The 19,992-nt window shown below is 52.6% G+C and overlaps 1 protein-coding gene across 2 annotated transcripts; it reads left to right on the top strand.

The window, feature by feature from the left end:
• The first annotated feature begins 615 nt into the window (after positions 1-615).
• Shf (Src homology 2 domain containing F) lies at positions 616-19,966 on the top strand. Of its 2 annotated transcripts, XM_075961991.1 has the most exons (7): positions 616-1,113; positions 9,375-9,516; positions 12,139-12,345; positions 13,815-13,955; positions 15,310-15,481; positions 15,610-15,729; positions 19,687-19,966. In XM_075961991.1, the coding sequence occupies exons 1-7, from the start codon at positions 619-621 to the stop codon at positions 19,871-19,873; spliced, it is 1,464 nt and encodes a 487-aa protein (XP_075818106.1). In that variant the 5' UTR covers positions 616-618; the 3' UTR covers positions 19,874-19,966. The 2 variants fall into 2 exon arrangements, with proteins under 2 accessions (XP_075818106.1, XP_075818107.1); XM_075961992.1 differs by lacking the exon at positions 13,815-13,955.
• The last annotated feature ends 26 nt before the right edge of the window (positions 19,967-19,992 follow it).

Below are 19,992 nucleotides of genomic sequence, written 5' to 3'. Positions count from 1 at the left end.
GGGGACAGGTGCGATCATGGATGGAAATTGTTTGTGCGAGCGAGGGTTGTTAGCATGTGAAGCGGCTGGGTGTATGTGGAAACCAGAGCAATGGGTGTCTCCGGGGGAATTGATTGCATGCGATGTGAGAAGTTTGCCTGGATAGAAAAGCAACCTAGATTTGGGTATGAGCTGAGGGATAGGAGGAGGTAGGCGGGACTCCCAAGACGAGGGAGTAATAGGTACATCTGAAGAACGGTTCCTTCCTAGACTCTTAGAGAATATTGTTTCCGAGTCTCTGGGCTTTGGGGGAGGAATAAGATGGGTGGGATGTGCCTGGGGGCTCGACTTTCCGCGTCTGACGCAAAGTGGGAGCTGGAGAAGAAGAGCAGATGGGACCAGTGAGCGCCCCACAGGAACACGCGCAGCGACACGTGAAGGAGTCTCCCTCGGCTCCGCAATCGCACCCCCGCACCCCGCTGTCTCCCATCTACTTCTCTCTAGTCTTCGGGTCCCCGTTAGGCAGCGGGCCCCGCCCCTCTTGTCACTGCGAGCCCCGCCCCTCCCGCCGGCGCAACCCCGCCTCCTCTCGCCCCGCCCCCGCCGCCCGCGGTCTGCTCGCTCAGTTGGGAGGACCCCATGCTACTGAGCGGAGCTCCTCCTCCGGGCTCCGGCCCCGGGCCGCGGGCGCAGGGCAGCGCCGGGGGCGGCCCCGGGGGATCTCGCCGCGGGGCTGGGGGTGCGGGGGCTGGCCCGGGAGGGGGCGGCAGCGGCGGAGTCGCAAAGTGGCTGCGGGAACACCTTGGCTTTCGTGGGGGCGGCGGCGGAGGGGGCGCCAAGCCCGCCCCCCCAGAGCCCGACTACCGCCCCCCTGCGCCCTGCCCGGCCGCGCCCCCTGCGCCGCCCCCGGACATCCTGGCCGCCTACAGGCTGCAGCGTGACCGCGACTTTGAGGACCCCTACTCCGGGAGCTCGTCCGTGTCTGCCGCCCTTTCCACCCCCGCCGCCCCTGGCCCCACTCCGCCCCCGCGCCACGGCTCACCCCCGCACCGCCTCATTCGAGTCGAAACCCCCGGCCCTCCAGCGCCCCCTCCGGAGGAGCGGATCTCCGGACCCCATGCCAGCAGCGACAGGGTGAGTGGCGCGCGGGCGTACCCCAGGAGGGGTGGTGGTCTGAGGTCTGGCGATTTGGAGAGGGACAAAGGTAGCTTGGCTGGGGCAGCTTGGCTGGGGCCCAGCCTTTAGCCGTCAGTATTTCTGGTTAAAATCTGGGGGCTCAGATTTTAACCCCTTTGTTAGATTCTCCACCGACTAATTTGAGCCCCCAAACTGTCCTGTTTCCTATTAGAGCCCCAGGACTGGTGACCTCCTCCCTCATGGGTACTCCAAGCTTTGCAGCCTCTCCACTGTGATCCTGGAGCCCCTTTTTCTAACGGACATTGAGAAGCACCCCACCTCCCTTTGCAGGTTTATGGCCTTTGTGCCCTCTGTGGAGCAGCAGCTTCTCTGCCCTTTGATCTCTGACTCTTTCCCCCAAGGCGGAACCGGCACAAAGCTTTCCCCTCCTCTTTCTCTCTCCTTTCTTCTTCCTCCCACCCTGTCCTGGAGTCCAGGCATGCTCGCAAGTCTGAAGCTCCAGAAGGGAGCTGAAAAGTGAGATTTCTTATGTGAAAACAGCAAGTGCTGGTCTTTGCCTTTCCCGATGAGGTTAGAGGGGTGAGCTGTTAAGATGGGCATTGTACAGCTCTTGCTGAAGAAACTCACCCCCAGGGTGCAGGCACACTCCCTCAGTTCCCCCCAGTATGAGGATGCTTGGTGGTCAGGACCTGTTGCCCAGTGAGGGCTGAGCAGCTAAGTCCTTTGGCGATCTCCCCTTGGCCTCCCTCTTCCTCAGCCCATTCTGAGGGAGGCTGGAGCTTCTCTTGGAGCTGCAGACTCAGGGGAAAAGAGTTTGTTTCCCCGGACATCTGCCTTCTTTCTTAATTCCACTTTTATCCTGTCCTGCAAGATAGACAGCCATCTGTAGTTCCCCAGCCCGAAATTGGAAGATGATGACCGTGAGCCACCCCCAGCTCTGTTGTCCTCCACATGTCTGAGAGCTAGTCTCTCCGGGGCCTATTCACCTCTCCTCGGCAGAAAAGATTTTTATCTGATTAGAGAACAGTTAATGTCTGAATCCTCAGGTTTCAGAACTAGGGTTTCCAGCCAAGAGAGTACTGTCCAGTGAGGCTTCCTGGATAAGAGAGATGTGTCAAGAGCCCCAGATGTGTGACTCGTACCCCCCCCCCCCAAGTTCTTTCTGTAGAGCATGGCTGCCCATCCTGACCCAGCATCCTAAGTTGTAAAAGCAAGGTTCAAGGGCACTTCTCCCAGGCTGTTCTGTCTCTTCCCAAATTCCCCCTGCTGCTGTATGGTGTGATGGTGGTGTGGCAATGAAGTAGGGAGGAATAGCTAGGCCTTGGCCTCTCCACTGACCAGTTAGTCTCCTCCTCTTTGGCCACTGGCTGCTGGCCCATGGCCTAAGCTGTCCTTGGCTATTTTCCTCCCTGTAGTGGCTTAGAATGACCTAACAGGCTGCCCACTAGGCTGTGGGTTCTTCCAGGATAGGTCTGCTTTTTGTCTTCATTTCTCCGTCTCTGAAGTATCTAACAAAATGTCCTGAAATGGTGTCTGTCCATTCTCAGGGTGGCCTAAGTATCAGGAACTTCCAAGACACAGTTCTTCCACTTCCAGAAACCTCCAAGGTAGCCATAGCCACACATACAGACCCTTAGAGCCTTCTAGTCCAGACCATCCAGGCTTCAGTTGGGTCAACTCTGATCTGTGGGTTGTTCAGACCTGGGGGAGGGGGCACACACACAAGAGGCGTCTGATTCTCTTGTCAGCCAGCCACAGAGACCGGAATGAAATCCAACAGGCTCTCCCAGGAGCCACACAATCTGTGCTTTCTTCGGTGGGTGTGATAAAGGGATGAAGGATGTGCCACCAGAGCTGTCCCAGGGGCTGACCTAGGGCTTGTCATTATTCAGAGAACAATCAACTCCCCACTGTCTAGGAACAAACCTTGAGAGATCCCAGAGTCTTCCCCGGGAAAGGCTAGGCACAAGGTGCCTGAACTCTTACCCTAAACCAGGTCATCAGACACCCCAGGGCACATGCACAGTGCCACCTCTGGCCCTTGCTCCCACTGAGCTGTGTATGGTTGCTTCCTTCCTCCTCTCAGCCCTGCAGAGCTCCTTGGCTGGCAGACAGAGGCGCCAGAATGCACAGAGAGGGGCTGTATCCCGAGACTGGATGAGATGGGTAGAGGCGCTTCTACGCTAGGCTGGAGAAGCCAAGGAGCTCACAGCATGAGGCGGCAGGAGGGAATGGGGATCTGGACAGGGTCCTGAGGTCCTATGCAGGGCTCTCTGGCTGCCAGCCCACCCTGAAACCCACTGGTATAATTGGCAGAAGCACAGAGCTGACCATCTGGCCAGGCCTAGCAGGGCAGGTGTGGGAACAGCAAGATCGACACCCTGCAACCGGCAGCTAGGGCATGGCCAGATGGCCCCCAGAAGAACCCCCTCTGGTGCTGGGCCCTCGTCCCACCTCCAGGCTTTGCTCTGGCAGAAGGACCAGTGTGTTGGGCCTCCTCTTCATTTGTTCACTCTTCTCCAAGCTTCAGCAGGAAAAATGTGATCTAACTGGGGAAAGGGGATGGGGCTGTGATTGAACGAAGGCTGGGTTGCCTACCAACATCTGCTGTTGTCCGCTGTGAGGTCAATAACAGGCGAGACCTGGCCAATGAAACGGGTGCCCCATATTGAAACCAGGCCTCATATTCCTAATCCTTGGGCAAGACCCTGGGGCTCTTGAGTACCCAGAAATTGTTTGTAGATATTTCTCACTTTTATGGGGAAAGGCTCATAGCTCTCAAAATTTTTACAGGAGTTTTTGGCCCCTCAAAGTAGTACTGAAAACTTTTAAAAAGATTTCATTAACAATTTAAAAAATTATGTATATATGCTTATGTGTGTTTGTTTATGGCTTTGTGTATACAAATGCAGGGCCCTTGGAGGCCAGAAGAGGGCATCAGATCCCTGGGAAACTGTAGGTACAGGAGGTTGTGAGCAACCAGATGTGAATGCTGAGAACCAAACCCAGGTTCTTTCCAAGACGAGAGTGTGTCTTTAACTACTGCATTGTATCTGTAGCCCTATACTGAGAACCTTTTTAAAAATACAAACATGTATGCTCACGTACAGACACACGTGGGAATGTCAGAGGAATTTCTGGGAGTCCATTCTCTCCTACCATGTGGGTCACAGGGATCAAACTGAGATAGGTTTGGTGGCTGGAACCTTTACTCCCTGGGCCAGTTTACTAGCCCCGGTATTGAGGACTTTTAATGACGAATGTATGTCGCGGATGTGCATAGGCTAGAGTGGAGAGGACAAGCAGGAAGAGTAAAGTGAGGCCGGAGGTATCCGTATTGCATCAGGGCATTCCTGTCCTGATGTTAGCATAGGACCACTCTCAGCCAGTGTTCATCGAGTGTAGTGCATGTGTCCTTATGTGACACTGGCCTGGGTGCTGAGAAGGACACCTGTTCCCTGTTGTTGTTTTTTCTTTTGAGGTTTTTCTCTTTTGTTTTTTCCCCATAAGCTTGCCTTCCCATGCCCTCTCAGAGTGTGGGAGTATGGTCACCTTATCTCCTGCTTGTTCTGTGGTGAAGATAAAGGGGGAAAGTCGTGGCAGAGGGAGGAGTCCCGGGGAGGGACTTCTGTGGCCCAGTTAGACCAGCCCTGGGCTGCTTGTCTGTGTTATCACTGGCACGTCAAGGATGGCTGGAGAATGTGGCTGCTGATGGACCGTGGGGTTGGTCTGTGGCACCAGATGTCTAGGAGATGGCGTGGCCAGGGAGTGACTAGGTCAGCATCTCAGCCCTTGCACCCTACCCTGCCTTTGAGAGCTGGAAACAGCCGAGCAGTTGCTTGTGGATGGGGAAAGAAAGCTACCTAAGCTAAGCCAGTCCTGAAGGGGCCGAGTCCTTCGAGGGTGCCTCCTGCCTATTCTACCTGTCCTCATTCCAGAGCCAACATGACATTGTGTAAGAGCCAAGATGGGGCCCGACTCCTGCATGCTCTGGCCTTGTGCGTACCTCCAGCACACCTCCAGGTGCTTCGCTTTCCTAGAACTTTGTGTCTATGAGTGTGAGCTCCTGGGGGACCCCCAAATTGGTTTCTTTGTCCTTAATACAGTAACTGGCATTTGCTGAGCATATGTCTTGTGCCTGGTGCCATTTTCCAGCAGCTAAATTATACTGGACCAGTCAGTATTTATAGCAACCTTATTATAAGAAAGAATCTGTCTCTGGGTTGTATGTAGGGAACCGAAATACAGGGATGTTGAGCCCCACTTGCAGGGCTTTTCAACCAGTAAGACATTAGCCCTGAAGTTTACAACGCAGCAGGACTCTGGACCAAGCCCCACGCCTGGGTCTTCAGCACCTGCTACCCGCACCCAGCAGAGAGGTGGTATTCCTGCAGCGGTTGCTAACTAGCAATGTGAGGCTCTTAGAGAAGGGATGATGTAGTTCAGGGCTGAAGTCACTGTTTCCCGGGGACTAGGGTCTAGCCCTGGGGGGACTGTCCTGAAGTGAACACAGACATGACATACCCCGGGGCCTTACAGGGTTGGTGGTGTCAGCCACATGTCTGTCGTGCTTGAGTGTTTTGTAAGTATGATTAGAAAGGGGGAAATGACCCCTGTGCTTTATGCTGGCATTTCCCAGGCCAATAGGAGAATAGGAGAAGGGATCAGAGTAAGTGGGGGCAGCAGGGACAAATGTTTGACCTCAGAGAAGTAAGTCGTGTACTGTTAACCACACTGATCAGCTCATAGGTGTTCAGTGACGTAAATACGTTGGGGAGATACTAAAACAGGCAAGTGTTTTTGTTAGTTTGTTTCTCCATTGCAGAAGACTGAACTGGTGTGTGTGGGGGGGTGTCTTATAATGCTAAGCAAATGGCTCTTGTCATTGAGCTATGTCCCCAGCCCCTAAACTAAAATATAAACCTAAAACGTGGAAATGCCTGTGAAAAGGGCACTAAATGTAAGCTTGAAGCCGTGGCGGAAATAAGCAATGAGAGAGTTTGGGAAGTCTGAAGTCCCCAGAGTACTTGTTCTGCAACTCCCGGAACCCGTGGGGAGGTCAGAAAACTGCGGAATGGGAGATGACGGCAGATGGTAGGCCTGTTAGCTACCTTGGGAGCGGTGTGGGCAGGAAGGAGATGGAAAAGCTCACAGCTACTCTGGGAGGGCCTCTGCCGAGCTGGACAGACGAGTGGCTGGGTCCTAGGGACAGCCTACTGGAGGGCAGCAGAGATCAGGGAGTGACACAGAGCCCTTTGAGTAGCACCTGTTTACCTCCTCGCTGGGAAGTGGTTCAGCATTTCAGTGTGCTTCAATATCACCTTTGTGTCAGGCGCCTTTCCAGTGCCCCACCTGGCAGTTCCTCCCATCTGCCCTTGAGCCAGAGGCTTTGATCCCTATTCAGAAGTAGATTGTCCAGTGTGCCTGATCCTCCTCCCGCCGCTGGTCACGCAGGCCACTCAAAGATCAGAGCGATTGGGGTGGGGGTGGCATATTGGTGTCACTTCTAGGATAGAAGCCTATGAAGGCGCTCTAGTAAATATGAATTCAGTATCTACTGTGCGCTGGGGCCTGGGATAGGTATTGGGCAGGACAGTGGGCATATCAGAGGGGTTCAGGGGCCACAAACAACAAACCATCGTAGACCACACATAGTCCACAGGGACAGCTTTTCTGTAAGCAGTTTATCCCCCTGTAGACACAGAGGCACCGGGGAAGCAGGCCTGGGCTCTGACTGGAGTTTTCTGTGCCCAGAGTGGCTACCAGTCCTGCCAGCCTTCCCAGCTGGTGACTCTGCTGTCGTTCCTGTTCTGGGCTTCGTGGGTAGCCCTCTGGATGCTCCAGCCCAGGGTGGGGGTCGGGGCTTCCCAGAGCAGGGTGTGGAGCCAGGAGTGGAACAGAGGAGCCTTTGAGCTGCCACCTGCTTGCCCACAGGCATTGTCAGCTGGCGCTGGGGAGGCGCACACCAGCCTGGGAGGGGTCAGGACTCCGGGGAGAAGCAACTGTGTGTATAATTCTAACCGGGCTTACAGAGGGGAGGCCTGGAAGGGCTCTGAAGTGGGGCCCCAGGAAGGGTGTGGAGGGCTTGACCTCACGGCGAAGCTTGTTAGGACCCAGTCTTGTTTAGAGAGTCTTGGTCCTCCATTCTGACCGTACTTTACCTAGGTTCATGTCTTCTCCCTCTTCGAAATCAGGGAAGAGTGCTTCCATCCCTCCCTCTCATCTTATCAGACGGATTTAACATGATTTCCTGAGAGCTTTCAGTTCTTGGGGTGTTCAGTTGCAAATGTGGGTCCTGCCCCCTGGAAGTGCCCCGTCTTTCTGAAGATACCCAGTAAAACAAGCATTTGGTACACAAAGCGATTGGCCCCAGGAAGGAGGTACCTGGAGAAGCATGGAAGAGCCTTCTGAGGGGAGAAAAGTGAGTAAGGATTGGCCAGAGTAGGAAGGTGTTCCAGGCAGGGAGGAAACCATTGGATAATAAAATGACCATAATGCTTTCAGAGCTGTGCTCCAAAGACGAACGTGGAACCTTGAACGTTTTTCTGAGAACACTGGAGGTCTGCGTATTGTAAGGTTTAAGGAGAATGTGTCAGGTGATGCAGACGTTTGTTGAGCAGCTGCCACACAGGGGCTGATGTTGTGTGCTGACTGGCAGAGTCGCCAGCAGCGAGCGGTGGGAAGTCCTGTCGGTGCCACTGGCCTGGGAGAGAAAAGCCAGGGGTCGTGTGATGGATTCTAACAGACTGCTCTGTTTCCTGGAGGAAGGAGGACATAAGGGTTAAGGCAATGGTGGTGATACAATAGAAAGATTTTTCTAGGGCCTCTTGGTTGCTTATTGGAGCTAGAGACAAAAAAAAAAAGTAAGAGTTCTAGGCTAGCAGAAGGCTTGGAGTACTGACGGGCTGGTGTGACCTACTCCAAGCAGGCAGGTATGAAAGGAAGTGTTGGAGTTGGGCCAGACTGAAACAAGGTAGTAGTAAAGACCCAAGAATAAGAGAGAGGCAGCCATTGGGACAACCTCAGAAACCTGTAGGTGGGCCAGATGGGGTCAGAGAAACAGCCAGAGGAACATGAGGTAGGGTTGGTTCTTCCATCTTCTCCCTCCGGGGGTCCCCATTCCCAGGTCCTTTCACCGAGGGCAGGGGCCCCCCTGGCTCAGCGGCTCTCACAGCTCTGATCCAGCTCAGGTCTGAAGTCCAGGCTTCAGTTTGTGAAATGCAGGAGTGGCCTCTCCCTGTGCCCCTTCTGATGTCACCCGCCTGTAACCCAGTGAGTGGCGCAGTGCTCCAGGGTCTGGCTTGGTGAGTCCTACCTTCTCCTGCCCAGTTTGGAGAGAAACTCCATCGTCCTCAGCCCTGCCCTGCCCTGAGTGTCTCAGGTTCATCCGCTTTCACTGGGAGAAGGTAGATGGCTGACTGTATGTGACAGTGGTGGGCAGCTGGGGAAATGGGGAAAAGCTAAGACTGGCTTCTGTAGCCTGGTCTCCGGGGACTCAGGGGTTCGGTAGTGTCCCAGGGTGCCCCCAGGCAGTTCTCTCCCAGGAGCGTGAGAAGACCACTGGCTACAGGTTGATAGCCCTGTGCACAAACAGCAAGAGTTCCAAATTTGATTTTTCCATTAGACAGAATGGTTTGGGGGTGTTTCCCTACCTACCTATTCTCCAGTTTCTTCAGAGAGGGCGTAAGATGAGCACAGGATAAGGACGTGATAAAGATCAAACAACAGAACGGTGGCAGAGTGACGTCTCTGCTTTCTTTCCTTGTTTTGTTTTGTTTTGTTTGAGACAGGGTCTTATCACTTAACTCTGGCTGGCTTGGTATTCACTACGTAGGCCAGGGTGGCCTCGAACTCCCAGAGTTCCACCTGCCTCTGCCTTCTGCGTGCTGGGATTACAGGCTCATGCTGCACCACCTACTTTATTTCTTCACGGTCACTGACTGTTTCTCCATTGAGCACTAATCTCTGCTGCCTTGCTGCTCTGCCCTTCTGGTTCTTTTTGCAACCAGTTGTTCCAGCGACACATTTGTAACCAGTGCTTTTGAGTCCTCTTTGTTGAGCCGGTGTGTGTATAGGTTCTTGTCCAGCTTGGACCCTAAGATACACTCCTAAGATTCAGTCACTTCCTGCTCCCTGTTGAGCCTAGGAGATGACCACAAGGCAGAAAATTAGCAGGAAAGAAAGAAGCCCCGTCTCTACCTGGGGAGCGGAGCGGCCTGCCCTTGTCTGAGCCTCCTTTTCTCTGCCGACTCCCATAGTTGGCAATCCTAGAAGACTATGCAGACCCGTTTGATGTTCAGGACACTGCCGAAGGCTCAGGAGGAACTTCAGTTGTTCCAGAGAAGGTTCCTGAAAATGATGGCTACATGGAGCCGTATGAAGCCCAAAAGATGATGGCTGGTAAGTACTGGGGATGAGGGAGATGCTTCCCAAGGCCTTGACTCTCCAATACAAATGTAAGGACTGGTCCTGTGGTCCCCGGAAAATAGGGAGATAGGTCCTGCCAGGTCCTCAGGAATGTGGCCAGGACCTTCAGGACAGTCATTTTGGAAGAGAAGGTATATGGTGTGACACCCGAGGCCATAGAAAAGGCCTTGAAAGCAAAGGTCCAGTAGAAGCACTGGAGGGGGGGGGGCAGGGTGATGGTATAGATCAAGTCAGACCTCCCCAAAGGAGTCAGTCAGCGGCCTTTGGAAGTGTGATGCGTCTGAACTAACATTATCAACGAGAAACACTAACGGCAGTTGAAGATGTCCATGCATTAGGTGTCTGGTGTGGAGCAAGTATCTCAGAGTTGGAGAAGAAAGAATTGAGTCAGACCCGCCCTTGGGGAACAGAGGCCAAGCGATGACCCCGGGAAAGAGTCAGGGACGGGGTGACCAGAGGACGAGGGTGGGCCAAGAGAAATGCTGGTTCGGGAGACCGAGAAGAATGCAGAGGTTGAAGTGACGAGCTTGGATTTGTGCCAAAAGAAAAAAAGCAGGGTTACCGTGGCATTTAAGGGGAGTTCCGAGGCCGTGGATACAGAATGGACTAGGAGAGCCTATCGTAAAGTTGAATTAGCAAGCTCTTTCAGAAGTGGTTGGGTTTGTTGCTTCCTGATGTTGTGTGGTTTTGGTTGTTCTTATGAGACATGGTGTCACTACGTAGTCCAAGCTGGCCTGGAACTTCTCGTGTAGCCCAGGCTGGCCTCGGATTTACTGCAACCCTTCTGTCCTCACCTCCCAAGTGCTGCAATTACAGGCATGAGCCACCATGCCCTGCCCAGTTGTTTGGGTTCTGAGGAGCCAGTAACTAAAAATTCTTTCTTCCTCTCCTTGGAAGAAATAATTAAGAAATAAGATTAATGAAAAGGCTAATGGAGATTAAGATATTAGCTTTATTAAGATGTCAATTTATAAAGTTGATCAGAGAACATAACTTAAGTGATATTAACACAATGGGTTTCTTGTACTTTTCAAGAGAGTCAAACTTGCCCACTCAGGGCTTGGTGGCACAGGGTAGTTGTGGCCTCTGCACAGGGGCATGCTCCTCACTGCATGGACAGAAAAGGACTGGGATTACTGTGTCTGCAAGAAGGCAGAGCTGACCAATCAGATGAGCTGCCCTGCCCTCCTCCTTGTTAGCGATGGGTGAAGGGACAGAGTGTCACCCCAGGACACTTATTCTAGGGAACCCTAGAAACCCAAGCCTGAAAAGTGGAGGTTTGTTCAAGTAAAAGTCTAGATATGGACAGGGGAGGTTGAAAGTCATGAGGTTGAAAGTCGTGAGCAGATGAGATTTCAGCCGGAGAGATGGTGCAGTATTAAGCGCCCAGACTGCTCTTGCAGAGGACCTGGGTTCAGTTCTCAGCACCCATTATCTGGTGACTCACAACAGCCTGTGACTCCAGCTCCAGGGGACACAACACCTCTCTGTGACCACCTTCTCTCATTTGCACAAACCTGCATCCAGACAGACACATACACGTGCTTAAAAACAAAGCAAATCTTAAAAAAGCAAAGAATGCGGTAGGGTCAGGCCCAACGGAGCATTGTAGTGACCGGAAGTGGAAAAAGTAAAAGCGCTACCCTGTTTAGGTCTGAGAGAAGATGGCCTGAGCCATGCCACAAGTGTCCTGGAATTATATGTGGAAATGAAAGTGCTCAAGTGTGCATTTTTCTTTCGGAGCAGTGGGACCTGGGGGAAGGAGATGTCACTGGGCATTGAATCTAGGCCTCATGCATGCTAAGCAAGTGTTCTACCACTGAGACTCAGTCCCAGTCCTAAAATACACATTTTTGTGGCAAGTTAGCTCTGGAGCTTTATTGTTATTATTATTATTATTATTATTATTATTATTATTATTATTATTATTATCAGATTTGGGTCAGTGATCTCAAAAATTTCCTAAGCTCTGGAGAAGGTAGTGAGTCTGAAGGGAGCTGTTGTTAGAACCAGGCATTGTTAGCAGCTGTTCCAAGAGGACCAGAACTCCAGACACAGTGGTGCAGTAAGTCTGGGCAAACAGTTCAGAAGTCAGGGTAGGGAGAAGTGAGACCTGGGGACAGAGTCCAAGAGAGGATCCAGGAGAAAAGAGCAGCGGGAGGGAGAGAAGCCAGTGGCTGGTTACCGACCTGTCAAAGGGGAAACTTTAAGAGGAGGAGAGGCCCGTGGTATATGAGCAACAGAGGATTTCCTGATTGTGGTTATTTCAATTAGAACAGAAGTGGAAATTAATGATAAGTAAACAGAGCTAGGCACTAAGGAAGAGATGGACTAGAGGAGGACTGTGCCTCAGTTTCCTTCACATGCCCACTTCAGCTTCCCAGTTCTGGCTGTCCATCCTGGGATCCTTCTCCTATCTTCTACCTGCCACTTCCTCCCCTGGGTCTCATGCTTTGAGAGCCCTGGGAATGTTTCAAGGGTGCAGGACCAGGATTTGTGACTGCTGAGTTCCCCTAATGCCAGCGCATCGGCTCTGAACAAATACCACCTGAGATGCTCAGGGTTGAGCTTTACTACTCCTTTTTGCCCTGGCAGAGATCCGGGGTTCTAAGGAGACTGCAGCCCAGCCCCTACCTCTCTATGACACACCCTATGAACCAGAGGATGAGGGAGACAGCCCAGAAGCTGAGGGGACTCCCTGGCCCAGGGAATCCCGCCTGCCGGAGGATGATGAGAGGCCTCCGGAAGAGTATGACCAGCCCTGGGAGTGGAAGAAGGAACGGATTTCCAAAGCCTTCGCTGGTGAGTCTTGCTGGCGTGGGAAGCTCTGCTGGGGCCTCTGAGCACTTCCCAGGCTCAGAATAGGAGGAGAGGACCCTGGGAGCCAAGCAAGGTCTAGGAGTGGAGTTCTGGAGCAGGGTGATTGAGTTCTGGGTGTGGGGCTGGGACTTGGGCAGTGTGGATGTAGCGCCGTGTGCAGGGCATGGGTATGGGAAGAGAGAAGGAGCTCTCCTACATCTTGCCTCTTCGAGGCCAAGAGGCTTGAGCTATAACTACCTTTGGGGGTTTGGATAAAAATAAATTCTAATACAGATTTATGAAACTTGTGGCATGTGTTAAATATATTTGAAAAGAAGGTATATAACACTTGAAATGATGAAAATAGATGCTTATGTACCATGGATTTTGGGGCTGTGTCTTCAGTGGTAGGCCCGGCCATGGCAAGGGTGTCTGGCTCCAAGGGCAGTTCTGGGCTACAGATGGAGGCAGTGAGGTTGCTAAATGAAGATCAGGTTTCTCCTGCCCCAACCACACCAGTGTCCCAGGCCCAAGTCCACCATGGAAACGTGCATATTGGCAGTCTGAGATGGGTGGAGCAAGGGCCTGGAATTGGGAGACAGCCTGAATCTTGAGGGCTTAGATGCCATTAAATTTCATTCCTGCTTCCATGCCCCTGCACACACACACACACACACACACACACACACCCTCTCACACAGAGACAGCTCATCCTGCATCCAGCCCTCGGCTCTGCCCTCCCCTCCCCACCCTGGCAGCCAGACTGGGAAACCACAGGTTTCTGCTTTGCTTCCTGTAAAGCACACACCCATCAAGGATGGGCCATTTATCTCCAGAGGTCTCCTTGGAGAATCAATACTGTTTGGATTGCTTAATGGGAAAATCTATGTTCATCATTAGGAAGCCTCGTTAGTGGTCCTGCAGCCGCTGGTGGCGTCACTCTTCTCAGGACTGGGAAGAGGAGAATTAGGTTTCAAAAAATCATCTGCCCCAAGTCTGAGTGTTCCAGATACCCCGAGGCTTCGCGCTCTCCCCCAGGCTTTGCCCCTGTCTTCGAGTCTGCCAGTTCCCAGACTGGGGGTTAGGAAAGGAGACAAGGGGTGTCGGGAAACTGGGTGTGGTCCTGGGAAGTGTGGGCAGCTCCTGTGCCCATGTTTCCACTCTCCCGGTCTTCTTGCTCCCTGGAACTGGCAGCTAGTGAGAGGTGGAAGATTAGGGCCGATGGAGCAAGATTCTGTGCCTTCCTGTTTGCCACTCAAGATCCCCACCTTTTCCTTACCAGGCAAGGCTGGTCTAGTACTGGCCCTGCCAGGCCCTCAGAATCCTGTTCTGCCTCCGGTGTTGCCTCTGCCTCTGCCCTCCTCCTTTCTAGGCTGTGTGTATCTTACCTCTGCATTTTGGTGTCTCAACGTCTGCCTCTCTCTGTCTCTGTCACTGTCTCTTTCTCTTCTCCCTTCTGCTGCTGGCTCCAGTTGACATAAAGGTCATCAAAGACCTACCTTGGCCTCCGCCTGTGGGACAGCTGGACAGCAGCCCCTCCCTGCCTGACGGGGACAGGGACATCTCCGGTCCAGCTTCACCCCTCCCAGAGCCCAGCCTGGAGGACAGCAGCGGTGGGTTCTTTGGGGACTTGTGGCCAGGGTGATAGGTCCTTTATCCTTTAGACCCTGTCTGTGGGTGTGGGTTGGAAGAGAGAGAACAGAAGTGCCCATCCCTCTCCCTAGAGCTGTATGCATGGTCTTTTAACCAAGGCACTTTCCTAGTAGGTTGTGCACCGTGCCACAAAATTCACTATTGTCAGCTATAAGGAGGCGGAGACAGGAGGACTGCCTTGAGTTTGAGGCCACGCTGAGCTGCTACATAGTTCCAGGCCGGCCTGGGCTATAGAGTGTGGAACTCTGTCTAAATACAGAGGAAACCATTGTTTTTATAATTTAAGTTCTCTTCGGGTGGAGCTTTGCCTGCTAAGGCAGGTGTTCCTGAGGTGTGGGGAAGTGCTGGCAACAGGAGATGCTCTCCTCTGGTGACTGGAGGGAAATAAGGTAGTCATTCATTCAAGAGCTAGAGGGAGAAAGAGCCTCGGTCTGTGGGGCAGGGGGAGGCATCAACTTCTACATCCAGTTTGCCCAGAATGAACACCCAAGGGTGTGTGGAGTGGTGGTGTGTGTCCAGAATGAACACCCAAGGGTGTGTGGGGTGGTGGTGTGTGTGTCCAGAATGAACACCCAGCGGTGTGTGGGGTGGTGGTGTGTGTCCAGGCACCAGCCTCTGTTGCACACTGCGCATGAGACTTTGTAGATAGTTTGTAAGTGCAGGCGAGAGAGAGCCACCTGTGTATGTGTACCTGTGGGCATGGGCCCCACTGGGGGTCCCCTTGTGCTGATTCTCAGGCTGCCCTGCTCTGGAGATGCTAGACCCTGTGCTCCTATGGATGGGGGAGGAAAAGCAATGGGCAGCGACCTTGGGTGGAGAGGGGCCGGCAGTCTGGCGGCTTTGGACAGGATTAGCCTGTCAGGATGGCACCAAGGGGAATCAGATAATTGTTCTCGGATCAATAAGTCATTTCTACAGAATGGCTTGGCAAGGCGATTTGGGGAACGGTAATGAACTCTGAGGAGGAGAAAGAAACAATATTATCAACACTGAAGCCACCCTGAGGGGGTGGAAGAGGAGAAGGCAGTCGGTGGAGGGAGAAGGCTTAAGTGGTTTCTCATGTTTTGTCCTCCCTCGCCTGCCAGTGTGGACTGGGAGGCCCCAAGGGCTCTGCCATGGCTTAGCGACTGCTGCACCCCCACCCCCACCCCCATAGTGGCCCAGGATTCTGTCCCTGGAGTCAGGCAGACAGACCAGTGAGTGTGCCCTCCCAGAATATGCCTTTGACCCTTGTGGGGACTTGAAAGAAGTAAGCACTTGAGAGGACTCTGCCTCTGAGGACCTCCGAGTCCATGGTCAGTATGTTCCTTACAGCCCAGTTTGAAGGATCGGAGAAGAACTGCCTGTCGCCTGGCTGGGAGGAGAAGGGGCGGCTGCCTCCCCGGCTTTCTGCTGGGAACCCCAAGTCAGCCAAGTCCCTAGGCGTGGAGCCCAGCAGCCCTCTGGGGGAGTGGACAGATCCAGCACTGCCTCTGGAAAACCAGGTGTGAGTGTCTGTGTCCACTGGGGACTCCCTCCCTATTCCTCCCCTCCTGCAAGGGACACCCAGAATGGGTGGGCCTGGACGGCGAGGGACCCAGCAGAGATGCCCCCCTTCCCCTCTCTCATCCTCAGCTGGTACCACGGGGCCATCAGCCGCACAGACGCCGAGAACCTTCTTCGGCTGTGCAAAGAGGCCAGCTACCTGGTGCGCAACAGTGAGACCAGCAAGAACGACTTCTCTCTCTCCCTCAAGTAAGTAAGGGTGGCCATGGGTAGAGGGCCCACTAGCCTGCCCCCAGAAGAGGATTCAAACAGTCTCTTCTGATCCATCCAGGCTGGGAAGAACCACATGCCTTGTGAACTTCTGCTCGCTCCACCCCAGGCCCTGGGGAACCTGAAATGTCAGAGACTCCTTAGCCCCTGTACTTCAAGGAAAAAGCACTTGAAGCTTTCTGTCACTAGCTGTTCAACCTCTCGAGGCCTCTGTTTCTTTGATAAGATTGAATAAGATCCATTTTATTGGGAAGGATTTAATAGCATTTGACTTAGTGTCTTACTTAGCACCTAGCATGTTCTTAAACACCACGCTAAGTGCTTAATAAATTATTGCCATCACTGTTAAACCCTAATATGTAGAAGCCCTGGCAAGGAGGAGCTTTACTTAAAGTAGTCAGCAGGGTGAGGTGGGGGGCAGACCTAGGTGCAAAGCCATTCCACTGAGTGAGGAACTCTGTGTGTGAGGGGCGAGGAAGAGGTGCCCAAGATAGGGCCCTCCTTTTCCATCAGCTTGCTGTTCTACACAGCCCGGACTCAGACTCCCAGGCTCTTAGCAGGATGGCCAGCTCTTGGCAGCCAGGCGTTCTGCCCAGGATAGCCTGCCATCCACATGAGGTGGCCAGCTCGCGTAAGGTGTCCCACTCACCTCCCCCAGCATGGCAGGAATATCTTCAGAACCGCACACCACGTCCGGTGCATTCGATACAGATACAGCTACACCTCGAACAAATCTGAAAGGGATCAGAAAAAGTATCAAAGAGAAAAGTGGCCTCAGTTCTATCCTGGGCTTTGATAAAGCTGGCTGTGCAACCATAGACAAATCCGTGAACTTCTCTGGGCCTCAGACTCTCCCCTTGCTGAATGAGCTAATATCGTGGGTTCTTCTAGCTCTCGTATTCGGGAGCCCACAAGCTATAAAATCCAAAGAGGATGTTGGAAAATTTCATTTGTCAAAAGTCTGATTTACAACAACTTTAGGTGGAGCACTGTTATTAAGATTATAATTGGAATTCTTGGCACGTACCACCTAGCATATATACCATGTCCAAATCAACTACCACTCTGCTGATAAATCTCTTTTTATACAGATGAAATAGATTCAAGGAGCTTTGTTACTTGCTCAAGGTCACCATCAAATAATTAAGTCTCCAAGCTGGGCATGTGGATAGTAACTTGTCTCAGTTACTCAGGAAGCCCAGGCACGATTTCGTGCACCCAGGATTTCCAGGCCAGCCTAGAAACTGTTTCAAAAGACACAAAAAAACCAGGACCTAGCTCAGTCTGACCTCAGGAACCGTACTGTTCAGTGACAGGGTTCCACCCCTCACCAGGTTCCACGTGCACTCTCCAGCTCAATGGGAGACACTGTCAAGATTTGGGTCTTTGCAGTGGAACTGGGCAGCTAGGGTGAGGGACCACCTTAGTCTAGGGAGTAAAAAGGCAGGCCTGGACGCCTGCTCCTGCTCGGGCTGATCTGGCCCCTGCAGGCTGTCTGCCAAGGTCTCGTTTGCATATAAATGGCTTCTCTGAAATACAATTATGGTTTCTCTTCTCTCCCTAATGGAAGGGCTTTCACTGGTAATTAAACAGCTTCCTCAAAAAGCCTTGCCCGCCCTGAGCCCTGTGGCCCAGCTGGTCCCACCCAACCCCCTGAGGGTGGGTGGGGACCTTGCTGTGTCTTAATGGACCCTCGGACTAGTCCCTGGAGGTTGGACTACACAGACGGCCCCTTGGCCACGGTACCTTTCTTATCCAGTCTGTTCCTCGGGGGAAAATACCCTGTGCAGTCTGAGAAAGGTAGTTCTCGCCAGTGGATTGTGGGAAGGGTGGGAGAAGACAGGGCCCACCCTGCTTCCTACAGCACATGGGAGCTGCTGCTTACTGCCCTACCTCCCCATTGCCCACACATCTATGCTGGCCTCATACCCTTGGCTCCTTCCCTCAGGGCCTGTGTGGTCACTGCACACCAGACGGGAACTCAGACCTACAGACCCAAGCAAACCAGACTCCAAGAGGAGTGGACTTAGGCCCGTTTGCCCCCCACCCTTTTCTTCTCTTCAGTTTTCTTCTCAATTTCTTGTTTCCCAGTATAATAGGTCTGGTCAAAGGTTCTTTGTGTGTGTGTGTGTGTGTGTGTGTGTGTGAGAGAGAGTGAGAGAGAGAGAGAGAGAGAGAGAGAGAGAGGGAGGGAGGGAGGGAGGGAGGGAGGGAGGGAGGGAGAGAGAGAGAGAGAGAGAGAGAGAGAGAGAGAGAGAGAGAGAGAGAGAGACAGGTAGATGAGGCAAATGATGAGAGATATGCCAGCCCTGCCTCTGGTACAAGGATGTTAGAACCGAGGCAGCCTGCAAATGGACTTTTGGGGGGGGGGGGAGGGGGGCGCACCAACTCATAAAAAAACAACACAGAGACTTATTATGAAAGCCTGGTCTTAACTTAGGCTTGTTCCTAACTGGTTCTTATAACTTAAAATTAACTCAGTGTTTCACTCTCATCCTCAACAGCTTAGATCCCACAAGAGTTCTGGGAATCTTAACTCAGGCCAAGCCAGGATTGGTGACTTTGATACCAAAACAGTTTCAGGACTAGCCAATTTATGAAGTGAAGTTGAGGGATTTTAGTTAAAGTTATTTCAGTATATGATTTAAGCATGAGGAACAAAAGACATGCTCAGAAGAAAAATAGTATATACTCAAGTATGTGTACAGCCTCCTGGAGGGAGAGGGTACGGCTCATATTCTTTTGCTTTGTCTTGTTTTTTACTATAATCGTATGTAGGATTTGGTTTGGGTCTGAAGTTACTGTCTAATCGTGGTGAGCTTCTGATAGGATTAGTATCACTAAGGTAAAAGTTTAACCCACATGAATATAGGAAGGTGGAATATCTTTGCTATAAACAGGGTTTTGGGAAATTTTTGTGTTTTTTTTTTTTTTTGCCCCACAATTTTTAATCAAACCATAGGAAAAGGAACGAGGCCTTCCCCAAGGGCTTACACATTCAGGCCTTAGGATCTACGGGCTCATGGCTACTTTAACATAACATTTCTATATTTGAAAGCAATACTTCTGCGTCAGCCACCTTTACAGCAGACATCAATTGTGCAAGAATTCTTGCTGCTTTGCTGGCAAGAGGCTTCAATCAGACTCCAGGGTGAGGGGCTCGCCTCTCCTCTCACCCCCTCCCCAAGCCCCTCTGCTCTGTGATCTCTCTCTAGCCTGCCTCCCTCCTGCTAAAGTCACTCTAGGTCTATAGGGCTGGCTGGCTGAACTGAGATCCAAGTAGAGAAGGGGTGCTCTCAGATTGTGGGGGGGGGGCTTCCCCATTAGTGTAGTTCCTCCCCACACTTAGCTCCAACAAACACTGCATCCTCTCCCTCCTGCCAGGTGCATCCCTCACAGGTGCTGCCATGTAGCTCAAGCAAGCCGAGGGTGAGGCTGGGCCTGCATTTCAGTTGGTAGAATGCTTGCCTAGCACAGACGAAGCCCTGGGCTCAGACCTCAGCACCCTATAAACTGGCACACACCAGTAATCAAGAAGTAGAGACAGGAGGATCAGAGGTTCGAGGTCCCTTTGATTATTTAGCAAATTTGAGGCTAACCTCACTTACCTGCGCCTGTCTTTAAAACCAACCACGGTAAGGTTGAGCTGGCCCCAATTGGCCACAGGCTGATGGACTGAGATCACAGAACTGGAGGGTGCTGGTCACCGCACTCCTCACCAGCATACACCCTGTACACTCACCACACACACATCCTTGGCACACCCAGTATGCTCACCACAAAGCCGGTGTGAGCTACCTACTCAGCCCCCCACCCCATCCGTATTCACCTCCCACTTGAAGCTGGCTTTGGAACCACATTTGCTGGGGGTGGGAGGAGGTGGAAGTAGGGAACTGCGAAGGACCCCCGGTCACCAGGATCTCTCCCTCTTCCCAGGAGCAGTCAGGGCTTCATGCACATGAAGCTGTCCCGGACCAAGGAACACAAGTACGTGTTGGGCCAGAACAGCCCACCCTTCAGCAGCGTCCCTGAAATCGTGCACCACTACGCCAGCCGCAAGCTGCCCATAAAGGGGGCGGAACACATGTCCCTGCTCTACCCTGTGGCCATCCGGACTCTGTAGATGTGAGATCAGGGCACTGTGATAGTGGAGCCAGCCTTTGCCACCTGCCCGAGGGCTGTGGTTCTTACCAAGGACATGAAGTCACGAACCTGGCTTCCCCTTGTCCTACGACCCCGTAG

The sequence above is a fragment of the Microtus pennsylvanicus genome, chromosome 2 (genome assembly GCF_037038515.1).
Source record: "Microtus pennsylvanicus isolate mMicPen1 chromosome 2, mMicPen1.hap1, whole genome shotgun sequence".
NCBI classification, from domain to species: Eukaryota; Metazoa; Chordata; class Mammalia; order Rodentia; family Cricetidae; genus Microtus; species Microtus pennsylvanicus.
Note: the sequence above shows the minus strand (reverse complement) of the source record. Positions and strands in the feature narration are given on the sequence as shown.